We start from the raw sequence: 24688 nt of genomic DNA, 5'->3' as shown, positions 1-24688 counted from the left end.
AAAGTGAAACTGATGTCAATTAAACCAAGTTCGGGAGTTTATGTTTGAAAAGCCTGTAGATTGTGGCAGGAACAGCATGGAAAAAGAATATATATTTTTCTAAAGCACCTTTTCACAATCTTAATGTGTTTCAGAACCAGTGAAGTCGGTTTTTGAGGAATGGTCATTGTTGTAACGTCGGAAACATGCTAATTTGTGCACAGCAAGATCCCACAAACAAAAGTTCATAAGAGATAGGAGCAGAATTAGGCCATTTGGCCCATCGAGTCCGCTCCGCCATTCGATCGTGGCTGATATGCTCCTCATCCCCATTTTTCTGCGTTCTCCCCATAACCCTTCAACCCATTCCCAATTAAAAATCTGTCTAACTCCTCCTTAAATTTGCTCACTGTCCCAGCATCCACCGCACTTTAGGGGAGCGAATTCCACAGATTCACAACCCTTGTGGAGAAATAGTTTCCTCTCAACTCTGTTTTAAATTTGCTGCCCCTTATCCTAAGACTATGACCTCTCGTCCGAGAATGCCCCGTAAGAGGAAGTATCCACTACACGTCTACTTTATCCATACCTTTTATCATCTTGTATACCTCAATTTGATCTGTGTTTATTGAAGTTGGATGAAAAGTGCCCAGGACACTTGGGAGAAACCCTCTTTGAAAAGTGCCCAGGGATTTGAGATGTTCACCTGAGGAGCACTGGGTGGGTAAACCATCTCATTCGACCTCTGACAGTGCAACACTCCCTCAGTACTGTACTGGGAGTGTCAGCCTGGATGATGGAGCTCAAGTCCCCAGAGTTTTGACTGAGGGGGCTGGCGAGGCAGAGTTCCGAGGTACGGGGAGGTAAATGTGTGAGGATATGAGAGAATTCAGAGGGACTGGAACGGAGGAAGAAAGGAATGCTCGGGAGAGCAGAGTTACTCTCCTGAGCATCCCTTGAGGGATGGAGTTTAAAAACAGCGAGGTTATTTTGCAGCTGTATAAGGTGCTGGTGAGGCCGCACCTGGAGTACTGTGTACAGTTTTGGTCTCCTTACTTGAGAAAGGATATACTGGAGGGGGTACAGAGGAGATTTACTAGGTTGATTCTGGAGTTGAGAGGGTTGGCTTATGAGGAGAGACTGAGTAGACTGGGGCTATACTCATTGGAATTCAGAAGAATGAGGAGAGATCTTATAGAAACATATAAGATTATGAAGGGAATAGATAAGATGGAAGCAGGGAAGTTGTTTCCACTGACGGGTGACACTAGAACGAGGGGGCATAGCCTCAAAATAAGAGGGAGCAGATTTAGGACTGAGTTGAGGAGGAACTTCTTCACACGAAGGGTTGTGAATCTGTGGAATTCCCTGCCCAGTGAAGCAGTTGAGGCTACCTCATTGAATGTTTTTAAGGCAAGGATTGATAATTTTTTGAACAGTAAAGAAATTAAGGGTTATGGTGAGCAGGTGGGTAAGTGGAGCTGAGTCCACGAAAAGATCAGCCATGATCCTATTGAATGGAGGAGCAGTCTCGGGGGACCAGGTGGCCTACTCCTGCTCCTAGTTTTTATGTTCTTACGAGTTAAAATTGGAATGCCAAGAAAGAAAATCTGCCGTTTCTTCTGAATGGATGCCACTTTCGACTCCAGGGCTCTGGATTGTGAATGGATGCAAGGTGAATTCTGTGTACCTCTCTAGGTATAATTAGTACGCAATGCAGGAATGTGGGGGAGGGTTGGGGAGTGCCGGTGGACGCATGGAGCTTTGGAGGTGGTGGACAAGTTGATGAGGTGGCAAACGGCATCACGGCATAGGCTACAAAAGGCACACCAATCAGGCCCCAGCTGGAGCCTGTGTGTCTAATCCTGAACACCGTGTGTTCGGAGAAGGGTCAAGCAATGATCTCTCTCGAATTGTTCTCTGTCACACTGCATGGTCCCTTTAAGATAATTGCGTGGCTGCGCATGTGAACATGTCATGTCAAAGCCTTGGACAGAGGCGTCGGCTAGACGTACTGGGAAGGTCCTTGGGATGAGGGGTTTCAGTGATATGAAGAGACTGGAGAAGCTGGGATTGTTCTCCTTCCAGCAGAGAAGGTCAAGGGGGGGGGGATGTTCAAATTTTTGATGGGGTCGATTAGGAGAAATGGTTTCCAGAGGACAGGAAACTATCAAAGGAAGCAGAGAGCATACGAGGTGAATCTTTTTCACGCAGCGAGTTGTTCTGATGTGCCGCTTGTAGGAGTGTTGTGTGTACATGATTCCGTGATCAGGTAACAAAGCAGTCTGCATATCCTCACTTCAAAAACAGGAAGAAAATTGGGTCAATAATTGAGATGATCACCAATTTTTATTGCACCTAATTTAGTTAATGATCCATCCAATTAGATTCTGCATGTGCCTGGCATTGATACTCAGACATTTTAATTATATATTTCAGGATTCTTTGAAGCAATGCCCAGATTTATAATCCAGTGAAAATTTGCCGTGTAATTAACAATAATTACCTTTTCAACGTGCATGAACTGCAAAGTCACACATTGAACCTACGGTGACGTCAAGAGAATGAGATAAAGACTCACGATTGAGTGAGAGATCCAAGAACGATGGCAGCTCCCTGATTTACTGATTATAACCAGGTGTGGAACAGACGGTGTGAGAATCACCGGCAAACTGTTTCCAACTGGCTGCTCCGGACTTTCCACTGATCACAGAATACTTATGGCACAGGAGGAGGCCATTCGGCCCCGGGGAGTCTGTGCTGGCTCTCCACGGGCACAATTCACCCGAGTGCTGCACCTGCACCTTCTCCCCATAACCCTGCGCATTCTTCCTTTTTAGATAATTCTCTCCTGAATTGGACCTGGTTTCACCACTCTCTCAGACAGCACATTCCAGATCCTAACCACTCGCTGCGTGGGAAAGATTTTCCTCATGTTTCCATTGATTATATTACCAATCTCCTTCAATTTCTGCCTTAGGGTTTTCGATCCTTCCACCAATGGGAATGTTTTTTCCCGAACCAATTTGCTTGTCCCCCTTGTGATTTTCATCAAATCATAGAATCCCATCAGTGCAGAATGAGGTCTTTTGGCTCATCAAGTCAGCACTGATTCTCCAACCGAGCATCGCACCCAGTCCCAACCCCACCTCAACCCCCCACACTGCCCTATCCCCTGTAACCCAATGCATTTCCCATGGCTAATCCATCTAACCTACACATCTTTCATAGAAACGAGAAGCAGGAGAAGGCCATTCGGCCCTTCGAATCCACTCTGCCATTCATTTTGATCATGGCTGATCTTCGAATTCAATATCCTGATTTCCCCCCCCCCCCCCTCCCCTTGATCCCTTTCGCCCCAAGAGCTATATCTCATTTCTTGTTGAAATCAGACAAGGTTTTGGCCTCTAAAGGGCAATTTAGAACGGCCAATCCACCTAATCTGCACATCTTTGGACTGTGGAAGGAAACCGGAGCACCCGGAGGAAACCCACACAGACATGGGGAGAACGTGCAAACTCCATACAGACAGTGACCCAAGCCGGGAATCGAACCCGGGTCCCCGGCGCTGTGAGGCATCAGGAACACCTTCACCAAATCTCCTCTCAGCCTTCGCAATGCCGAGGAAAACAATCTCAACTTCTCCAATCTGTCTACGTGACGTAAGTAAATCACGTGTGACAAATTGTGTCCTCAATCTTATCACTTGGGAGCAAGGCCGGGGCGAGAGGATTTGTAAAAGAATTTGTGATTTCTGTAGCGTCTTTCATCACCAGCAGATGGCGGCCTAGCACATTACAGCCAATGAGGTGTTGCAATGTGGGCAAGGGAGCGGGCAATCTGTGCACAGCAAGATCCCACGGGTTGTGGGGAAAGGAACACCACAGGTTCAAATCCCTCCACGACAACTAGTGGAATTTTGGAATTTAAATTCAAATTAATAAAATCTGGAATTCAAAACTAGTCTCAGTACTGATGATCATGAAACTATTGTTGATTGTTGTAAAAACCCACCTGGTTCACTAATATCTTTTAGGGGAGGAAATCTGCTGTCCTTACCCAGTCTGGCCAGGTTGGGGCGGCACGGTGGCACAGTGATTAGCACTGCTGCCTCACAGCGCCAGGGACCCAGGTTCGATTCCCGGCTTGGGTCACTGTCTGTGCGGAGTCTGCACGTTCTCCCCATGTCCACGTGGGTTTCTTCTGGGTGCTCCGCTTTCCTCCCACAGTCTCAAAGACGTGCTGGTTAGGTCCACTGGCCATGCTGAATTCTCCCTCAGTGTACCCGAACAGGCGCCGGAGTGTGGCAACTAGGGGATTTTCACAGTCACTTCATTGCAGTGTTAATATAAGCCTACTTGTCACACTAATAAGTAAACTTTACATGTGACCCACAATGACTCTTAACTGCCCTCAGTTCAAGGGCAATTAGGGATGGGCAACAAATGCTGGCCTTGCCAGCGATGCCCACATCAATGAAAGTAGAAAGGTGACCTGGTGGTTTATCTCACTGCTGTTTGTGTGGGTTTGCTGTTTCTTAAATTGCAACATACTGCGAGGAAAGTTCTTCTTTGAATGTGAAGCACTTTGGGATGCCCTGAGGTGGTAAAAGGCGCTATAGAAATGTAAATTCTTTCTTTCTATCTCCACATTCTGGGTTAAATTGGATTCTCTGGGTCCCCAGCTACCTGCAATCTCACCCACTGTTGCAAGCAGTCTGAAAAGCTGAAGAGTTTGCCCTGAAGTCACTATTTATGGAAAGGGACATTAATGTGGCTTCATGGGAGAAAATGGCCAGTATCTCAAAGTCATTGCTTCCAGTCTAATACAGATTTGATTGCAACTGTTTCACTGCCTGTAGCTCATAGATAGTTTAATTTATTTTGCTAATAACCAGAGAAGCAAACCAAACACAGCGATGAACTCGGAATGACTTTTACTGCAGACTTGCCCAAGTCACTAGGGCCAATTTTAATCCGTTCCTGTCCAACACCGAGGACAAGAGACTTGCATTTAGATAACACAGAATCCCTACAGTGCAGAAGGAGGCCATTCAGCCCATCGAGCCAGCACTGACAAGAATCCCACTCAGGCTCTATCCCCGTAACCCCGCAGATTTAACGCTGCTCATCCCCCTGTAACTAAGGGGCAATTTAGCACGGCCAATCCACCCAACCTGTATATCTTTGGACTGTGGGAGGAAACTGGAGCATCCGGAGGAAACCCACGCAGACACAGAGAGACGTGCAGACTCCACACAAACAGTCATCCTAAGCTGGAATTGGACCTGGGTCCCTGGCACTGTGGGGCAGCAGTGCTAACCACTGTGCCACCGTGCCTATGATGGAGTTAAATTCATCCCTCGACATTTCGCAAGAGTCAGACCAAATCTGATATTGAGCCACAAACGAGGACAGATGACCAAACGCTTGGTCATAGAGGCTGATTTCTAGGTGTGTCTTAAAGGGGGAGAATGAGGGGGCGAGGTTTAGAGAGAGGATTCTAGAGCTTAGATTCCAGCTAGCTAATGGTTGAGTGCTGGATTGGTGGCTGGGATTGGGCAAAGGCTAGCTGGAAATGAGCTGGTTGCTTCCCTATCTGAGGATGACCTGGATGAGGAAGTGGAGGGATGGGTTGGTAAGTTTGCCGATGACACGAAGGTTGGTGGGGTTGTGGATAGTCTGGAGGGATGTCAGAAGTTACAGAGGGACATAGATAGGATGCAAGACTGGGCGGAGAAGTGGCAGATGGACTTCAACCCAGATAAATGCATAGTGATCCATTTTGGTAGGTCAAATGGGATGAAGGAGTACAATATAAAGGGAAAGACTCTTAGTACGGTAGAGGATCAGAAGGACCTTGAGGTCCGGGTCCATAGGACTCTAAAATCAGCCCCGCAGGTGGAGGAGGTGGTTAAGAAGGCGTATGGTGTGCTGGCCTTTATCAATCGAGGGATTGAGTTTAGGAGTCCGGGGATAATGATGCAGCTATATAAGACCCTCGTCAGACCCCACTTGGAGTACTGTGCTCAGCTCTGGTCGCCTCATTACAGGAAGGATGTGGAAAAGATTGAAAGGGTGCAGGGGAGATTTACAAGGATGTTGCCTGGATTGAGTGGCATGCCTTATGAGGATAGGCTGAGGGAGCTCGGTCTTTTCTCCTTGGAGAGACGTAGGATGAGAGGAGACTGAATAGAGGTATATAAGATGTTGAGAGGCATAGATCGGGTGGACTCTCAGAGGCTTTTTCCCAGGGTGGAAATGGCTGCTACGAGAGGACACAGGTTTAAGGTGCTGGGGGGTAGGTACAGGGGAAATGTTAGGAGGAAGTTTTTCACACAGAGAGTGGTGGGCGAGTGGAATCGGCTGCCATCAGTGGTGGTGGAGGCAAACTCAATAGGGTCTTTTACAAGACTCCTGGATGAGTACATGGGACTTAATAGGATGGAGGGTTATAGGTAGGCCTAAAAGGTAGGGATATGTTCGGCACAACTTGTGCTGTAGCTTTTCTATGTTTCTTCTATCACTCAATCATCTCCTATCAGCCTTGATGTTAGGGTTTTACCGGTGAATGACATGACCTTGTTCATTTACATGCATCCTAATGTGCCAGTTATAGTGTAGTTATAATGCATTACTTAACCTATCTGTGATGTGGAGATGCTGGTATTGGATTGGGGTAGGCACAGTAAGAAATCTCACAACACCAGGTTAACATCCAACAAGTTTATTTGGAATCACGAGCTTTCGGAGCGCTGCTCCTTCCTCAGGTGAGTCACTCACCTGATGAAGGAGCAGCGCTCTGAAAGCTCGTGATTCCAAATAAACCTGTTGGACTTTAACCTGGTGTTGTTTAATTATTTGAAGCTAGACTGGGATAGTGGTAGTGTAAAGGGCAGCAAGGGGCAAGAGTTCCTTGACTGATTACTGATTAGTAAGTTTGCGGAGGACTCAAAGGTTGGTGGATTTGCGGATAGCGATGAGGAACATCAGAGGATACAGGAGGATATAAATCAGTTGGAGACTTGAGTGGAGAGATGGCAGATGGAGTTTAATTCAGACAACTGTGAGGTAATGCATTTTGGAAGGTCTAATACAGATATGAAATCTACAGTAAATGGCAGAACCCTCAAGAGTATTGATAGGCAAAGGGATCTGGGTGTACAGGTACACAGGTCACTGAAAGTGGCAACGCAGGTGGAAAAGGTAGTCAAGAAGGCATATGGCCTGCTTGTCTTCATTGGCCAGGGCATTGAGTTTAAAAATTGGCAAGTCATGTTGCAGCTTTATAGAACCTTAGTCAGGCTGCACTTGGAATATAGTGTTCAATTCTGGTTGCCACACTACCAGAAGGATGTGGAGGCTTTGATGAGGGGACAGAAAAGTTTTACCAGGATGTTGTCTGGTATGGAGGGCATTAGCTATGAGGAGAGATTGGAGAAACTTGGTTTGTTCTCATTGGAGCGACGGAGGTTGAGGGGAGACCTGATAGAGGTCTACAAGATTATGAGGGGCATGGGCAGAGTGGATAGTCAGAAGCTTTTTCCCCAGGGTGGAAGAGTCAATTACCAGGGGGCATAGGTTTCAGATGCGAGGGGCAAGGTTTAAAGGAGATGTATGAGGCACGTTTTTTACACAGAGGGTGGTGGGTGCCTGGAACTCGCTGCCGGGGGAGGTAGTGGAAGCGGGTATGGTAGTAACTTTTAAGGGACGTCTGGACAAATACATGTGTAGGATGGGAATAGAGGGATATGGTCCTCGGAAGGGTAGGGGGTTTTAGTTAAGTCGGGCAGTATGGTCGGTGCAGGCTTGGAGAGCCGAAGGGCCTGTTCCTGTGTTGTAATTTTCTTTGTTGAGTGTGTTCAGGAAAATTGGGAGGTTCGTAGTGTAAAGGGCAGAGAACAGGAAAATTGTCAACAGCTCTGCAGTCCAATGAGGAAGGAGGCACTGCTGAACCTGGTTCTTGGAAATGGGTTGGGTGGAGTGGATCAAGTGACAGGAGAACGTTTAGGAAACAGTGATCATTGTATTTTTGGGTTGGCTATGGGAAAGGACAAGGAACAGTCCGGAGTAAGGATAATAAACTGGGGAACGCCAACTTCAATGGGATAAGAATGGATCTGATCCAAATAAATTCAATCAAACGTCGGCAGGGGAAACTGTATCTGAACAATCGGACTACCTTCAAAGCAGAGATAGCTTGGGCACAGTCAGAGTATATCCCACAAAGAGGAAATGTAGGGCAAACAAATCCAGAGTTCCCTGGATGATGCAAGAAAGAGATGTTAAGATGAAGGAATAAAGTGTACTTCTGGCAGATGCCAGGTAATACAACCAAGAAGCAAACTGAATACTGAAGGTTCAGAGGGAAGTGAAAAAACAAGTAAAAGAAGCAAAGAGTGAGTACGAATAGAGACAAATACGGGACACGGTGGACAGAGTACCCTTCGTTGTCCAGTACTTCCCCGGAGCAGAGAAGCTACGACATCTTCTCCGGAGCCTTCAACATCTCATCGATAAAGACGAACATCTCGCCAAGGCCATCCCCACACCCCCACTTCTTGCCTTCAAACAACTGCGCAACCTCAAACAGACCATTGTCCGCAGCAAACTACCCAGCCTGTGGGAGAACAGTGACCATGACACCACACAACCCTGCCACAGCAACCTCTGCAAGACGTGCCGGATCATCGACACGGATGCCATCATCTCACGTGAGAACAACATCCACCAGGTACTCAGTACATACTCTTGCGATTCAGTCAGCGTTGTCTACCTGTTGCGCTGCAGGAAAGGATGTCCCGCGGCATGATACATTGGGGAGACCATGCAGACGCTACGACAACAGATGAATGGACACCGCTCAACAATCACCAGGCAGGAGTGTTCCCTTCCAGTCGGGGAACACTTCAGCAGTCACGGGCATTCAGCCTCTGATTTTCGGGTAAGCGTTCTCCAAGGCAGCCTTCAGGTCACATGACAATGCAGAATCGCCGAGCAGAAAATGATAGCCAAGTTCTGCACACATGAGGATGGCCTCAACAGGGATCTTGAGTTCATGTCACACTATCTGTAACTCCCACAACTTGCCTGGGCTTGCAAAATCTCACTAACTGTTCTTGCTGGAGACAATTCACATCTCTTTAACCTGTGCTTAACCCTCTCTTCACTCGCACTGTTTGCACCTGTAAAGACTTGATTACCTGTTAAGACTCACATTCCAACCATTATCTTGTAATTGAGTTTGTGTCTATATATGCCCAGTTTGTGAACCGAACTCTTCACTTTCCTGATGAAAGGGCAGCGCTCCGAAAGCTCGTGCTACCAAATAAACCTGTTAGACTTTAACCTGGTGTTGTGAGACTTCTTACTGTCCCATCCATTGACACTGTCTACACTTCCCACTGCCACAGCAAAGCAGCCAGCATAATTAAGGGTCCTACACAGCCCAGACACTCTCTCTTCCACCTTCTTCCATTGGGAAAAAGAAAAGTCATTTACCAACCGACTCAAGAACAGTTTCTTCCCTGCTGCCATCAGACTTTTGAATGGACTTACCTCGCACTAAGTTAATTTTCTCTACACCCTAGCTATGACTGTAACACTACATTCTGCATTCTCTCCTTTCCTTCTCTATGAGCGGTATGCTTTGTCTGTATAGCACGCAAGAAACAATACTTTTTATTGTATACTAATACATGTGACAATAATAAATCAAATCAAATCAAAGAAAGGATTCACAAGAATGGTTCCTGGGATGAGGAACTTTAGTTATGAAGACAGAATGGAGAAGTTGGGACTGTTCTCCTTGGAGAAGAGAAGGCTAAGAGGAGATTTGATAGAAATGTTCAAAATCATGAGGGGTCTGGGCAGAGTGGAAGAGGAGAAATTGTTCCCACTATTGAAATTGTTCCCACAACTGAGGGCACAAATTGAAGTGAGTGGCAAAAGAAGCAACGGCGGCATAAGGAAAACTTTTTCACGCAGCGAGAGGTTAGGGTCCGGAATGTTCTTCCTGAGAGAGTGTGGTGGAGGCAGGTCCAATCGAAGCATTCAAAAGGGAATTGAGTGTTAACTGAAAAGGAAGAATGTGCAGGGTCATGGGGAGAAGGTGGAAGAATGGAACTGAGAGTGTTGCCTATGTGCAGGGCTGGTGCAGACACGATGGGCTGAATGACCTCCTCCTGTACTGTAACAATTCTACAATTGTGCGAATGCTTCTGGGACACTTATCAGGGGACACGACTACGTTACGGTCACTCTATAAACTCAAGTAGTTGCTATTGTTGTTGGGTGGGCGATTTTTCCAGAAACAGCACAGGTTCATTTGGCAAATGCTTTTCTCAATGTTACTAAAAACTGCATTAGTGAGTGCTGCAATAAGCAGCTGCGTTCTACCACATGAGTCATCACCTCTTCACTTCAACTTTCTGCAGCATCGTTCCTATTAATATTGATCGAAGAAGTACAGGTGAATATAAGAGTGAGATAATTTGTGAATATAATTACGGCGATTGTCAGCAGGGTAGCACATTACGATCATGAATAATGTCGGGAAGCAATGATCCAGCCTTGGGGGTCTGTAATGTTCATGCACCTCCACACAATAATATGCTAATTCGCACTATTCATCTGAATCACCGTCCAGATCTCTATGTGCCTGTTTTGTAATTATCTTCATCATCTTCCAGACTTTGTAGCTATCTTTCAAACTTCTTGCCCTATTTTCTTTTTTACTATCTCAGTTTTCCAGCAACTTTGCCCCTCCTGAACTCACCCTCTGGTTTTAGCCATGTCTCAGTGGACAGCAACGCTCACCCCTCAGTTGGGGTCCGTGGGCGTGGGTCCTGCTCCCGAGACTGGCTGAAATGCATGGTGCAATACTGAGGGAGTGCTGCACTGTTGGAGGTACCGTCTCTCTCGAACATAGTATTAAAACCGAGGCTGTGTCAGTCCTTTCACCCGAACATAAAAATATCCCACGGTGAGGAAGATCATGGATCCCTATCTAATATCTCTCGACCAATATGACTAAAAACACAGAGGATCTGGTCATCACCACATTGCTGCTTGTGGGATCTTTCTGTGCACAAATTGGCAGCTGCATTTTCTATATTCCAACAGTGGCCATACTTCAAGTGCATGGTGGCACAGTGGTAAGTGCTGCTGCCTCACAGCGCCAGGGACCCAGGTTCAATTCCGGCCTCGGGTCACTGTCAGTGTTCTCCCTGTGTCGGCGTGGGTTTCCTCCGGGTGCTCCGGTTTCCTCCCACAGTCTGCAAAGATGTGCGGGTTAGATGGTTTGGCCATGCTAAATTGCCCCTTCGTATCCCAAGATGTGTAGGTTAGGGGGAATTAGTGGGGTAAATATCTGGGGTTACGGGGATAGGGCCTGGATGGGATGCTCTCTCGGACAGTCAGTGCACAATCGATGGGCTGAATGGCCTCATTCTGCACTATAGAGATTCTATGTAAATGTCCTAATTGGGGATAAAGAACTTTCGGACATTCTGAATTCATGAAAGATGCTGCAGAAATATTCAATCTTTTTATTGATGTAAATTATGTGGCTTTATTAACAGATTGGTGATTGAAATTCCACCCCTACCCCCCGCCATTATGAATAGTTCCACAGGTTTCAGGGATGTGTAGTACCCTCATCAAGGAGATTTGGCATGTCAGCTACGACTCCCACCAACTTTTACAGATGCACCATATCACAGCTTGGTCTGGGCTCCTGCTCTGACCAAGACCCCAATAAACTACAAAAGGTTGTGAATGTAGCCCAAACAATCACGCAAAACAGCCTGCCATCCATTGACTCTGTCTACACTTCCCGCTGCCTTGGCAAAGCAGCCAACATAATCAAGGACCCCACGTACGCCGGACATTCTCTCTTCCATCTTCTTCCGTCAGAACAAAGATACAAAAGTCTGAGGTCACGTACCGACCGACTCAAGAACAGCTTCTTCCCTGCTGCTGTCACATTTTTGAATGGACTTACCTTGCATTAAGTTGATCTTTCTCTACACCCTAGCTATGACTGTAACACTACATTCTGCACTCTCTCCTTTCCTTCTCTATGAATGGTCTGTGTAGCGTACAAGAAACAATACTTTTCACTGTATGTTAATACATGTGACAATAATAAATCAAATCAAATCAAATAATTGTTATGTCTGTGAACTGTTTGACCAGGGGAGCATCACAATCAAGGACAATAATCCAGAGGCATAGGGTTCACTGGATAAATTAACAGTTTACATTCATATAGCACCTTTCAGAACCCTGAAGAGGGGTTGGGTGGAAACAGTGGCTTCAAATAGGAATGTAATTTATATTTGACAAGGAACATAAGCACAGGGCTACGGGGTAGGAGCAGGGCAGGGGGACGAACCAAATTGCTCTTTCAAAGAGCCAGCATCGGAACATTGGGCCAAATGGCCTCCTCCTCTGCTGTATGGTTCAATGGTTCCATAACAGATAAAGTGAATGGGTAAAAATGTCACGGACTGAGTTCACCTAAGGAACCAACCACATCAGATGAAAAACAAATAATATTTCCACATTGGTGAGCTGAGTTGTGGGGAGGACATGAGGAGGTAGATCAAGTGAGTGAGCAAAAATCTGGCAAGTCAGAGTATAATGAGGGAAATGTGAAGTTCTCCACAAAATAAAAGAAGTGTATTGTCTAAATGGTGAGAGAATGCAGAGCTCTAAGATGCAGAGGGATCTGGGTGTCCTAGTGCATGAATCACAAAAGGTTAGCAGGCAGGTACAGCAAGTAGTTAGAAAAGCTAATAGAATGTTGCTTATTGCAAGGGGAATTGAATACAAAAGTAGGGAGCCCAGGATTCTCCGGCCTTGCTCACCTCAAAACAGGAGAATCCCGCCCGAGGTCAATGGACCTTGGTGTGGTCCGCCCCCCCCCCCCCACCCCCCGCTTCCGCACCCCACCCCTCCCCGCTACAATTCCAGTGACAGGGGCAATGGGAGAATTCTGGCCAGCATGTTTCAGTGATTCAGGGCATTACTAAGACCACATCGAGGCTATTGTGTGTAGTATTGATCACCTTATTTCAGGAAAGTAGTAAATGCATTGGAAGCAGTTTAGAGAAGGTTGGGCAGGTTGTTTTATGAGGAAAGGGTGGACAGGTTTGGCTTGTATTTGCTGGAGTTTAGAAGAGTAAGAGGCAACTTGATTGAAACATATAAGATCCTGAGGGATCTTGACAGGGTGGATGCTTCCTCTTGTGAGAGAATCTAGAACTAGGGGTCACTATTTAAAAATAAGAGGTCGCCCGATTAAAACAGAAATGAGAAGAATTTTTTTGTCTCAGAGGGTCACAAGTCTCTGAAACTTTCTTCCTCAATGGCGGTGGAAGCAGAATCTTTCTTTCAAGGCAGAGATGGATTCTTCATTAACAAGGGGGTAAAAGGTTAGCAATAACCTGCTCAGTGGCGCTCAGTTTGGGTTTCGCCAGGGTCACTCAGCTCCTGACCTCATTACAGCCTTGGTCCAAACATGGACAAAAGAACTGAATGCCAGAGGTGAGGTGAGAGGGACTTCCCTTGACATCAAGGCAGCATTTGACCGAGTGTGGCATCAAGGAGCCCGAGCAAACCTGGAATCAGCGGGAATCGGGGAAAACTCTCTGCTGTTGGAATCACACCTCCTACAAAAGAAGATGGTCATGATGATTGAAGGTCAATCACCTCTGACCGACAGGATATCACTACAGGAGTTCCAACAATGGCAGCCATGTATACCATCTACAAGATGCATGGCAGTAATTCACTAAGGCTCCTCAGGCAGCACCTTCCAAACCCACAACTACTTCTATCCAGAAAGACAAGGGGAGCAGATACATGGGAACACCAGCACCTGGAAGTTCCCCTCCAAGTCACTCACCATCCTGACTTGGAAATATATCGCCGTTCCTTCACAGTCACTCTCTCAGAAGTTTGGAACACCCTTCCTAACAGCACTGTGGCTGTACCTACATCTCAGAAATTTTAGCGATTCAACAAGGCAGCTCACCATCACCTTCTCAAGGGCAACTAGGGATGGATAATAAATACTGGCCTAGCCAGCGACAGCCATATCCCGCAACTGAATTAAAGAAAAGTCTTGGAGGCCAAACGGCCTCCTCCTGTATCCACAGAAAAAAGTGGGTGACAGAGCTGTCGGCAGGACTTGATAAACTGCTGGACTTTAACCTGGTGTTGTCGGACTTCTTACTGTGCCCACCCCAGTCCAACACCAGCATCTCCACTCCACAGCAGGACTTGAAAGGAAGTTGAAAGCCTTGTCTTATGGCCTTGAAGTTAAACGCGTGGAGATAGTAGGGGTTTTGTGTGTCCATTTGTGAAATTGACAAAATTACTCTCAGAATGCAATAGCATTATCATCTCATTCAGAACACAAATACAAACCAAAATTAATATTAAGAGGTGAAAACAGCCTGCCTTTTTATATTTATATGTCGAAAATAAATGATCAAAATGCATTTTGAATCGTTTGCAGGCCTGTGTGTGATTTGATTCTGTGAAATGCAGATAGATTCAGAGGATCACAGCTTCACTACGATTCATTACCAGCTGGTGACTATTGCAGAATAAAGACAGCGCGCTACAGAATCACGGAGACAACTCACAGTGTCCTCCCTCACTGTCACAATTAAAGCTTAAACAAAATTGCGGCAAAAATAAACCAAGAAATAGAAAATGAGGTGAATTCAAAACAGCACCCCAGTGTTACACAATGACAGACCCATCCCCACCAGTGCTCCCTTTAGGTTAGGTTGATTGGCCATGCTAAAAAATTGCCCTTAGTGTCCTGGGATGCGGAGGTTAGAGGGATTAGTGGGTAAATATGTAGGGATATGGGGATAGGGCCTGGGTGGGATTGTGGTCGGTGCAGACTTGATGGGCCGAATGGCCTCTTTCTGTGCTGTAGGGTTTCTACGATTCTAAGTACTGTACCCCAGTGTTACACACTGATAGACCTGTCCCCACCAGTACTGTACCCCAGTGTTATACAGTGACAGACCCGTCCCCACCAGTACTGTACCCCACTGTTATACAGTGACAGACCCTCACCCACCAGTACTGTACCCCAGTGTTATACAGTGACAGACCCATCCCCACCAGTACTGTACCCCCCAGTGTTATACAGTGACAGACCCATCCCCACCAGTACTGTACCCCAGTGTTATACAGTGACAGACCCGTCGCCACCAGTACTGTACCCCAGTGTTATAAAGTGACAAACCCATCCCCACCAGTACTGTACCCCAGTGTTATACAGTGACAGACCCATCCCCACCAGTACTGTACCCCAGTGTTATACAGCGACAGACCCATCCCCACCAGTACTGTACCCCAGTGTTATACAGCAACAGACCCATCCCCACCAGTACTGTACCCCAGTGTTACACAGTGACAGACTCATCCCCACCAGTACTGTACCCCAGTGTTACACAGTGACAGACCCATCCTCACCAGTACTGTACCCCAGTGTTATACAGTGACAGACCCATCCTCATCAGTGCTGTACCCCAGTGTTATACAGTGACAGACCCATCCCCACCAGTACTGTATCCCAGTGTTGTACAGTGACAGACTGTACCCTTTGGGTTCCCAAGCAGGTTTAGCAATGCCGAATGGCATTGTGGGTCAACCCATTTATCAGGGACTGCAGTGGTTCAAGAAGGCAGCTTCTCAAAGGCAAACAGGAATGGGCACTAAATGCTGGCCAATCCAGCGAGGCCCATGTCCTGGCTATATGTAATGAGCCAAATTGCTTCACATAACCAAGAAGAGATGTTCTGGTTCACACCACTTTGGTCTTTGTGGGATCTGACTGTGTACAGTTTGTCAGTTGTGTTTCCTATGTTGGAATAGTGATAACCTTTCAAATAGTAAACCTCTGTGCCTGTGACTTATCTGGAACGGCAGACTGGCCTCTGGTTTTAAGTCTCATCCAAATCGGGCGTTAAAAGATGTCAGTGGACTTTGTTTTGAAGAATGAGGTGGTTGTTGTGGTGCTCTGTAGCTGTGAGGGTGGAAAGACCCAGTAGCAGAGGCTGAGTGACGTGTGTGTCGAGGACAGCGGCTCTGGTAGTGATGGGGCGAAACCCTTACCTGTAGCCGGCAGCAGTAACGTGCGGCTGGTTTGAGATTGTCCACCTCGAAGGCTGTCTCCATTCCGCAGTACACCAGTTCCATGGACTCCTCCTCCTCTCCCCATTCCAGTCGGTACTCCGAGACATCAGCACCATAATTCTCAGGACTCTGTAACCGCACACAAACATTGAGTGTCGTGGGAGTTAAGAATGTAACATCTGTAGCAACATGGTGACTTTTACAATGTCTGGATAGCCCATGGCATTTTGCGCGCAGTGAAAGGCCAGTCACGGCTGTCTGTAAACATATAAACCTGTTGGACTTTAACCTGGTGTTGTGAGACTTCTTACTGTGCTTACCCCAGTCCAACGCCGGCATCTCCACATCATGTAAACATATCGACAGGAAAGAGCCTGAGCCTTACTCCACCGCCATGCAATTCAATCATGGCTGATCTTGTCTGCATTGACCCTTCAATACCCTGACTGATTGTTTATATAAACGATCTGGAAGAAGGTGTAACTGGGGTGATCAGTAAGTTTGCGGACGACACGAAAATGGCAGGACTTGCAGATAGTGAGGAGCATTGTCAGAGGCTACAGAAGGATATAGATAGGCTGGAAATTTGGGTAAAGAAATGGCAGATGGAGTTCAATCCTGATAAATGCGAAGTGATGCATTTTGGTAGAAATCATAGAAACCCTACAGTACAGAAAGAGGCCATTCGGCCCATCGGGTCTGCACCGACCACAATCCCACCCAGGCTCTACCCCCATATCCCTACATATTTTACCCACTAATCCCTCTAATCTATGCATCCCAGGACACTAAGGGGCAATTTTAACATGGCCAATCAACCTAACCCGCACATCTTTGGACTGTGGGAGGAAACCGGAGCACCCGGAGGAAACCCACGCAGACAGTGACCCAAGCCGGGAATCGAACCCAGGTCCCTGGAGCTGTGAAGCAGCAGTGCTAACCACTGTGCTACCGTGCCGCCCCAATGGATGATTGATGGATGATGTAGGGAGGAGCTATACGATAAATGGCAGAACCATAAAGGGTGTAGATACGCAGAGGGACCTGGGTGTGCAAGTCCACAGATCCTTGAAGGTGACGTCACAGGTGGAGAAGGTGGTGAAGAAGGCATATGGCATGCTTGCCTTTATAGAATGGGGCATAGAGTATAAAAGTTGGGGTCTGATGTTGCAGTTGGAGAGAACGTTGGTTCGGCCGCATTTGGAATACTGCGTCCAGTTCTGGTCGCCACACTACCAGAAGGACGTGGAGGCTTTAGAGAGAGTGCAGAGGAGGTTTACCAGGATGTTGCCTGGTGTGGAGGGGCTTAGTTATGAGGAGAGATTGGGTAAACTGGGGTTGGTCTCTCTGGAAAGACGGAGGATGAGGGGAGACTGAATAGAGGTGTATAAAATTATGAAAGGCATAGATAGGGTGAACGGTGGGAAGCTTTTCCCCATGTCGGTGGTGATGTTCACGAGGGGTCATAGGTTCAAGGTGAAGGGGGGGGAGGTTTAACACAGATATCAGAAGGACATATTTTACACAGAGGGTGGTGGGGGCCTGGAATGCGCTGCCAGGCAAGGTGGTGGAGGCGGACACACTGGGAACGTTTAAGACTTATCTAGATAGCCACATGAACGGATTGGGAATGGAGGGATACAAAAGAATGGTCTAGTTTGGACCAGGGAGCGGCACGGGCTTGGAGGGCCGAAGGGCCTGTTCCTGTGCTGTATTGTTCTTTGTTCTTTGAACAATCATCCATCAATCATCCATTGGGAAGGCTATGGCCAAGTGGTGTTATCACTGGACTATTGATCCAGAAACTCAGCTAATGTTCTGGGGACCTGGGTTTGAATCCCGCCACGGCAGATGATGCAATTCGAATTCAATAAAAAATATCTGAAATTAAGAATCTACTGATGCCCATGAAACCATTGTCGGTTGTCGGAAAAACGCACCTACTTCACTAATATCCTTTAGGGAAGGAAATCTGCCGTCCTTATCTGGTCTGGCCTCCATGTGACTCCAGAGACACAGCAATGTGGTTGACTCTCAATAGCCCTCGGGCAACTAGCGATGGGCAAAAAATGCTGGTCAGCCAGCGACGCCCATGTCCCACAACTGAACTAAAAAAAAATCTCAATCGAGATGGCTTCAGTTGTCCCTCAGTACCTCCAGATGTTTGGGGGAGAAGGTTCCAGATTCACTGCCCTTTCCATGAAGACACATTTCCTAACATCAGCACTGAACCACTGAGCACAAATTTTAATTAACAATTAATTTTGAATAACAATGGGGTCAAAGGTTATTGGGTGTTTGCGGAATGTGGAGTTGAGGCCACAAACACAGCAGCCGCGATCTTAATGAATGGCGGAGCAGGCTCGAGGAGCCGAGTGGCCTCCTCCTGCGCCTAATTCGCATGGCTGCATGTGGAAACATCTTCACTCACTGAGTGGTTACGGGCTGCTATGCACGGCCCGAGAGTGAGGTGGAGGCAAATTCAATCGAGGGGTTCAAGAGGCAATGGGATCATCTTAAAAAGGGAGAATGTGTGGGCTTACGGGTAGAAAGCAGGGAAACAGTGTGCTGTTCCCTCAGAGGGCTAGCATGGGCACAATGGGCTGAATGGCCTCCTCCTGCAACCGTCCTGTGATTCTAAGTGAAGAGGATGCAGAACGCAGTGGAGCATTGGGATTGTTAAATTGAATTGAGATGATGTAGGCTGAGGGGGGACTGCAAGTGGAGCATAAACACTGGCACAAAATGGTCTCTTGTGTTCGACACACGGTGTCAGTCTCAATAATACCACTGCCCTGGGAGTGCATCATGTTCTGACAGTTAATGGTTATCTTTAAGAAATATGAACCTTTGCTGAGAGTACAAATGGCAAACTAACAGCTTCTGCAACCGTTCCTGCACTTGCTGCTTCTGGGGATGAAAGGTAGAATGAACCACTTCTGATTACATCCACATTAACCAGGCTTTTAAAATCAGAAACATCATTGATGAAGGATGATTTACCAATGTCTTGTGCATTAGTTGCGCATTAGTTAAATTGCCCTTCCTTCACAATAACTGCTTTCTCCCAGAGCTATGCATTGCAGCCCAGTTAATGGGTGAAGTAGCCAACTGAATACAAAATTGGCTGGATGACAGAAGCCAGAGGGTGGTTGTAGAGAGTTGTTTTTCAAACTGGAGCCCTGTGACCAGCGGTGTGCCTCAGGGATCGGTGCTGGGCCCACTGTTATTTGTCATTTATATTAATGATGTGGAGATGCCGGCGTTGGACGGGGGTGGGCACAGCAAGAAATCTCACAACACCAGGTTAACGTCCAACAGGTTTATCTGGAATCACGAGCTTTCGGAGCGCTGCTCCTTCCTCAGTTGAGTGGAGAGTTGGGTCCACAAACACGGCACATATAGACAGCGGTACAATCGCAAGTCCTTTTTAGCTGTGTTTTTCCATGCAGGAATACTCCCGATATTAATCCTCAATTCACGGAGAGGCCGTTTGAAGTGTTGGGGCCACATTGTTGTTGAGGGGCAGAAACGGGGCCCCAAGTTCTGACCGGTATTTCCACCCAGCAGGCACGGGGAGAGAGAGCAAAGCGGCAGACAATGTCACACCTTATGAAGGAGCGGCAGTGGGTCAGGGGCAGGCGAGTAAAGTGGGGTGGGGCCAGGGAAGTGGGGGGAAGGGGTGCCTCCAGTTCCTGCTACCCCAGTTTTGTAATTCATCACCTTGCCTGGTTTGGAGAGCAGAGTTGGAGCATGCGACCGCTTTAGCTCCGGTGACCTGGAAAACTATTTGATTGTGTGAAAAGGGACGCAAGTCACCACAAGACTTCAGGAAATGGCCGATAATTAAAACTTGTCAAGTGTGACCTGCAAATCCCAAACCAATTAAAACTACTAAACTAACACTCTCAAAAGCTGCAGGCGGAGGAAGAGGTGCCACCCGGGATAATCCAATCAAATCGGTTTCTTGTTGGCTACAGCGCTGCTGTTTATCACCAGAGTAACAAGCATCGCCACAACATTAGCCTGAGGGAATCTCGAGCATTCTCCCTGTCCCCACTCCTCCACAAGAATCAATGACACTCGCTCTGTCGCTCTCCAACTGTGTGAATAGTTCTGTCCCCTCTTTCTTCGAATCCTCACAAACTAATTAGAACACAGCTTCCTCCACCATGAAGAACTTTCTGTGTTCTCTTCCTGTGAGGAGAAGGGGTTGTAAAGGCTGGGTTTGTCAACCATATTTCAGTGTGAATTCAACACTTGGTAACAAGAAGTTCATGTTGGAGAATCCAGCTATCTGTATTAGATGAGCTCTTGAAACACCACGGCATACAGACCAAGTGCAAGAAAATGGGCTCAGAAAAGATAGGCACTTGATGGCCAGCACAGACAATAATGGGCCGAATGACATCTTTCTGTCCTGTAAAATTCGACAGGCAGAATTCTGCGACCTCGCCCATGGCTGGGATTCTCTCGTCCCATTGCAGACATTCGGCTGAGCGCCAAATTCTCTGTTCCCGCTGGCAGTGTGACAGGGTTTATGACATCGGAGCATTCAGACCAATGACTCAATTATTCTATGCTCCATTGTAGGTGTCTAACATTTTTCAGCATAGTTAATGAAAGAACACAGTTCACTGCTGGCATGGAGGAAATAGCACTGTCCCCATCAAACACTCCCAGGACAGGTACAGCACGGGGTTAGATACAGAGTAAAGCTCCCTCTACACTGTCCCCATCAAACACTCCCAGGACAGGTACAGCACAGGGTTAGATACAGAGTAAAGCTCCCTCTACACTGTCCCCCATCAAACACTCCCAGGACAGGTACAGCACGGGGTTAGATACAGAGTAAAGCTCCCTCTACACTGTCCCACATCAAACACTCCCAGGACAGGTACAGCACGGGGTTAGATACAGAGTAAAGCTCCCTCTACACTGTCCCCCATCAAACACTCCCAGGACAGGTACAGCACGGGGTTAGATACAGAGTAAAGCTCCCTCTACACTGCCCCCATCAAACACTCCCAGGACAGGTACAGCACGGGGTTAGATACAGAGTAAAGCTCCCTCTACACTGTCCCCATCAAACACTCCCAGGACAGGTACAGTATGGGGTTAGATACAGAGTAAAGCTCCCTCTACACTGTCCCCCATCAGACACTCCCAGGACAGGTACAGCACGGGGTTAGATACAGAGTAAAGCTCCCTCTACACTGTGCCCATCAAACACTCCCAGGACAGGTACAGCACGGAGTTAGACACAGGGTAAAGCTCCCTCTACACTGCCCCCATCAAATACTCTCAGGACAGGTACAGCATGGGGTTAGATACAGAGTAAAGCTCCCTCTACACTGTCCCCATCAAACACTCCCAGGTCAGGTACAGTATGGGGTTAGATACAGAGTAAAGCTCCCTCTACACTGTCCCCCATCAAACACTCTTAGGACAGGTACAGCACGGGGTTAGATACAGAGTAAAGCTCCCTCCACACTGTCCCCATCAAACACTCTCAGGACAGGTACAGCACGAGGTTAGATACAGGGTAAATCTCCCTCTACACTGTCCCCATCAAACACTCCCAGGACAGGTACAGCACCATCACAGCTCCCCGATCTCAGTTATACTGGTGTGCCTTCGATTCAGCCTCACATTTAGACATGGTGTAATGCCCTAAGCGAGAACCTTTTTTTAATTATGTGCTTTCCGAGTGTTTGTGGTGAGTTGGTGCTGATGATTTGATTCAGGAGCAGTGTTGTGAAAGAGGGGGACTCGCCCACTGGGATCCGGCTGCCAAAATCTCATGTCACATAGGACGCTGTGTTTAATTGTGACTTACCTCCCAGCTCACAAGTACACTGGTGGCAGACGTGCAGGTAAGTAAAGGTGCTTTACACTGAACTGGTGGTCCTGTTGCTGTTGTAACATCTGTTGCTTCAGAGTAAGCACCGTACTATCATCAAAAACAGAAGGGAAAGAGCAGTGTTAGACGAGAAAGTCTTGAATTATAATATCACCTTTCACATCCTCAACCCAACTCAAAGTGCTTCACACGTTAGGTAAGATATATTCGCGCTGTTTTCGGTACTGGGCTAGTCACTTCCTCGGGCGTGGAAGATTCAGAGCTCATCAAGAGGTTCTGTGGTAATATTCCAAAAATTGGAAATTTGAGAATTTGACCTCAGTTTTACAAAGAAGGACCTCTTATAGAGGTCTATAAAATAATGAGGGGCACAGATCAGCTAGACAGTCAACATCTTTTCCCAAAGATCGGGGAGTCTAAAACTAGAGGGCATAGGTTTGAGGAGAGAGTGGAGAGATACAAAAGGGTCCAGAGAGGCAATTTTTTCACACAGAGGGTGGTGAGTGTCTGGAACAAGCTGCCAGAGGTAGTAGTAGAGGCGGGTACAATTTTGTCTTTTAAGAAGCATTTAGACAGTTACATGGGTAAGATGGGTATAGAGGGATATGGGCCAAATGTGGGTAATTGGGCCTAGCTTAATGGTTAAAAAAAAGGGTGGCATAGACAAGTTGGGCCAAACGGCCTGTTTCCATGCTGTAAACCTCTATGACTCTGAGGAATCGAAATGGTGGTGTCAATAAATGACCATGAAGCTGTCGGATAAAAACCCAAATAGTTCACTAATGTACCTGCTGCCACCATCACCGGGTTCTGGCCTATCAGTGACCCCAGTTCAACACATGCGTCAAATTCGAAGCTCCAATTCGAGATGTGACAGAGGCCTGTGGGTGGACCCTGAGAGCACTGAGGTGAAAGGTCACAGCCTTCACCCTAGAGCATCATCAAGGTTGGAATGAGGTCAGAGAGAGGGTGATACAGCCCAGGAAGTGGTCAGGGAATCAAAGGGCAGAGACAAATTGACGCCAAGCTTGGTTTACGTGAGCTTGCAGATTGTTGGGGGTAAGGGAGGGAGAGAGAGGCAGGGAGTACCAAATGCCCACTGGAGATCCATTCTGAGTTGCTGATGTTGTGATGACTGTCGATTTGAACAGAAAGTGTGTGTAGGATTACACATCTCATTGAATGACTATTTGGGCCATCGCGTCTGTGCTAGCTCTTTAGCTATTCACTCAGCCCACTCTCCTTCTGGGAGCGCTGCAAGATTTTACTTGTCTGACAATGATCCAATTCCCTTCGGAAAGTTATCATTGAATCAGCTTTCAGACAGAACATCTTAGATCCCAAAAATCCACAGTAGGAATATTGTCCCTTTCTTTCTGGCAAAGCCAGCCCCAGGGGTCACTGCTCCAATTGGTCACTTGGACTTGGGGGTGACCCACAATTTCAGGGACCCGGGTGGGGGGTGGGGGGGGGGGGTGGGGTGGGTGGGGGTGTTACCAGCGTCTGAAAAAGTAATGAATCATTCAGCATGTTTACTATTCGGGGATAGAAGGAAAGAAGAGATCAGTCCATAGCTACGGCCTGACTAACTGCTGGGCAAACTGTTTGGGTTCAGCCTGACCTCAGGACATTGGACTGTCAATATACCTGAGAGAGACTGGGCTGTGGTGGCAGGCAGTGACTGGGGAAGTTCATCTTAGAAGCTAAGTACCTCCTTCAAACAACAGCATTTATACAGTAACTTGAACCTGGTGAACTATTCCAAGTGTGTACCAAACATAAGGAAATATTAGGACAAGAGATAAAACACAGGAACAATTGAAGGCCATTCAGCCCTTCTGCTTGCTCCAGTATTCAACGAGATCACAGCTGATCAGTCTTGGCCAAAGCGATAGGCTTTCAGGAGCATCTTAGAGGATGAGTAGGGTTTAGGGAAGGGGCCCCCAAGCTTAGGCCTCAGCAACTCAAGGCACGGCTGCCAGCAATGAGGCATCAGACACTGGAGATAGACAGGAGACTCAAATTGGAGGAACACAGAGTACCAGAAATGTGTGGGGCTGGAGGAGGTTACAGAGATGGGGGGGATGGGGAGGGCGGATGAGGCCACGGAGGGATTCAAAATCAAGGATGAGAATTTTAAAGTTGAGGCTTTGCCACATCAGGAGCCAATGGCGGTCAGTGAACAAGGGATGGGGGAGGGGGGGGGGGGTGCAGTGAGAGGGGGAAGCTGGGGTGATGAATGAATGGAACTTGGTGCAGGTTAGACCATGGGCACAGAAATTGGGATTCATTCAAGATTACGGAGGTTGGAAGGTGGAAGACAGGGAGGAGAGCATTGCAAGGCTTGAGGTGACAAAGGGAGTGGATGAGGGTATCAGCAGTAGATAGGTTGAGGAGATGGGGGATGTCACGGAGGTGGAAGTGAGAGGAGTTATGGGCAGGATATTGGGGGTGGGGGGCATTGGGAAGGTCACATAGAGAGAGGTTGGAGGAGAGGAGACTCACCCCTGCCTCATTGGCAGCTCTCACCCTGAGCTGATAGGTGGTTCCAGGCAGAAGGCTGCTGACAGTACATTCCAGGTCAGGACCACAGTAAACATCGGCAGGTTCCAGCTCCCCGTGGACGTATCTCCAGAGTGTACTCCGTTTACTGTCGAATCGCCATCTGGAGATCCTGGAC

The 24688-nt window shown here is 47.4% G+C and overlaps 1 protein-coding gene across 1 annotated transcript in view; it reads right to left on the bottom strand.

Annotated features, from left to right (window-relative positions):
* The window catches only part of fndc3ba (fibronectin type III domain containing 3Ba), a 348179-nt gene that overhangs the window by 42571 nt on the left and 280920 nt on the right, over positions 1–24688 (bottom strand). Inside the window, 3 exon segments of the mRNA XM_078204432.1 lie at positions 16125–16274; positions 21985–22098; positions 24514–24637. Of these exon segments, the coding sequence (XP_078060558.1) occupies positions 16125–16274; positions 21985–22098; positions 24514–24637 (388 nt within the window).

Source organism: Mustelus asterias, chromosome 3 (genome assembly GCF_964213995.1).
Source record: "Mustelus asterias chromosome 3, sMusAst1.hap1.1, whole genome shotgun sequence".
In the NCBI taxonomy this organism is placed as follows: Eukaryota; Metazoa; Chordata; class Chondrichthyes; order Carcharhiniformes; family Triakidae; genus Mustelus; species Mustelus asterias.
The sequence above is the reverse complement of the archived record's forward strand: the minus strand, read 5'-3'. Positions and strand labels throughout refer to the sequence as shown.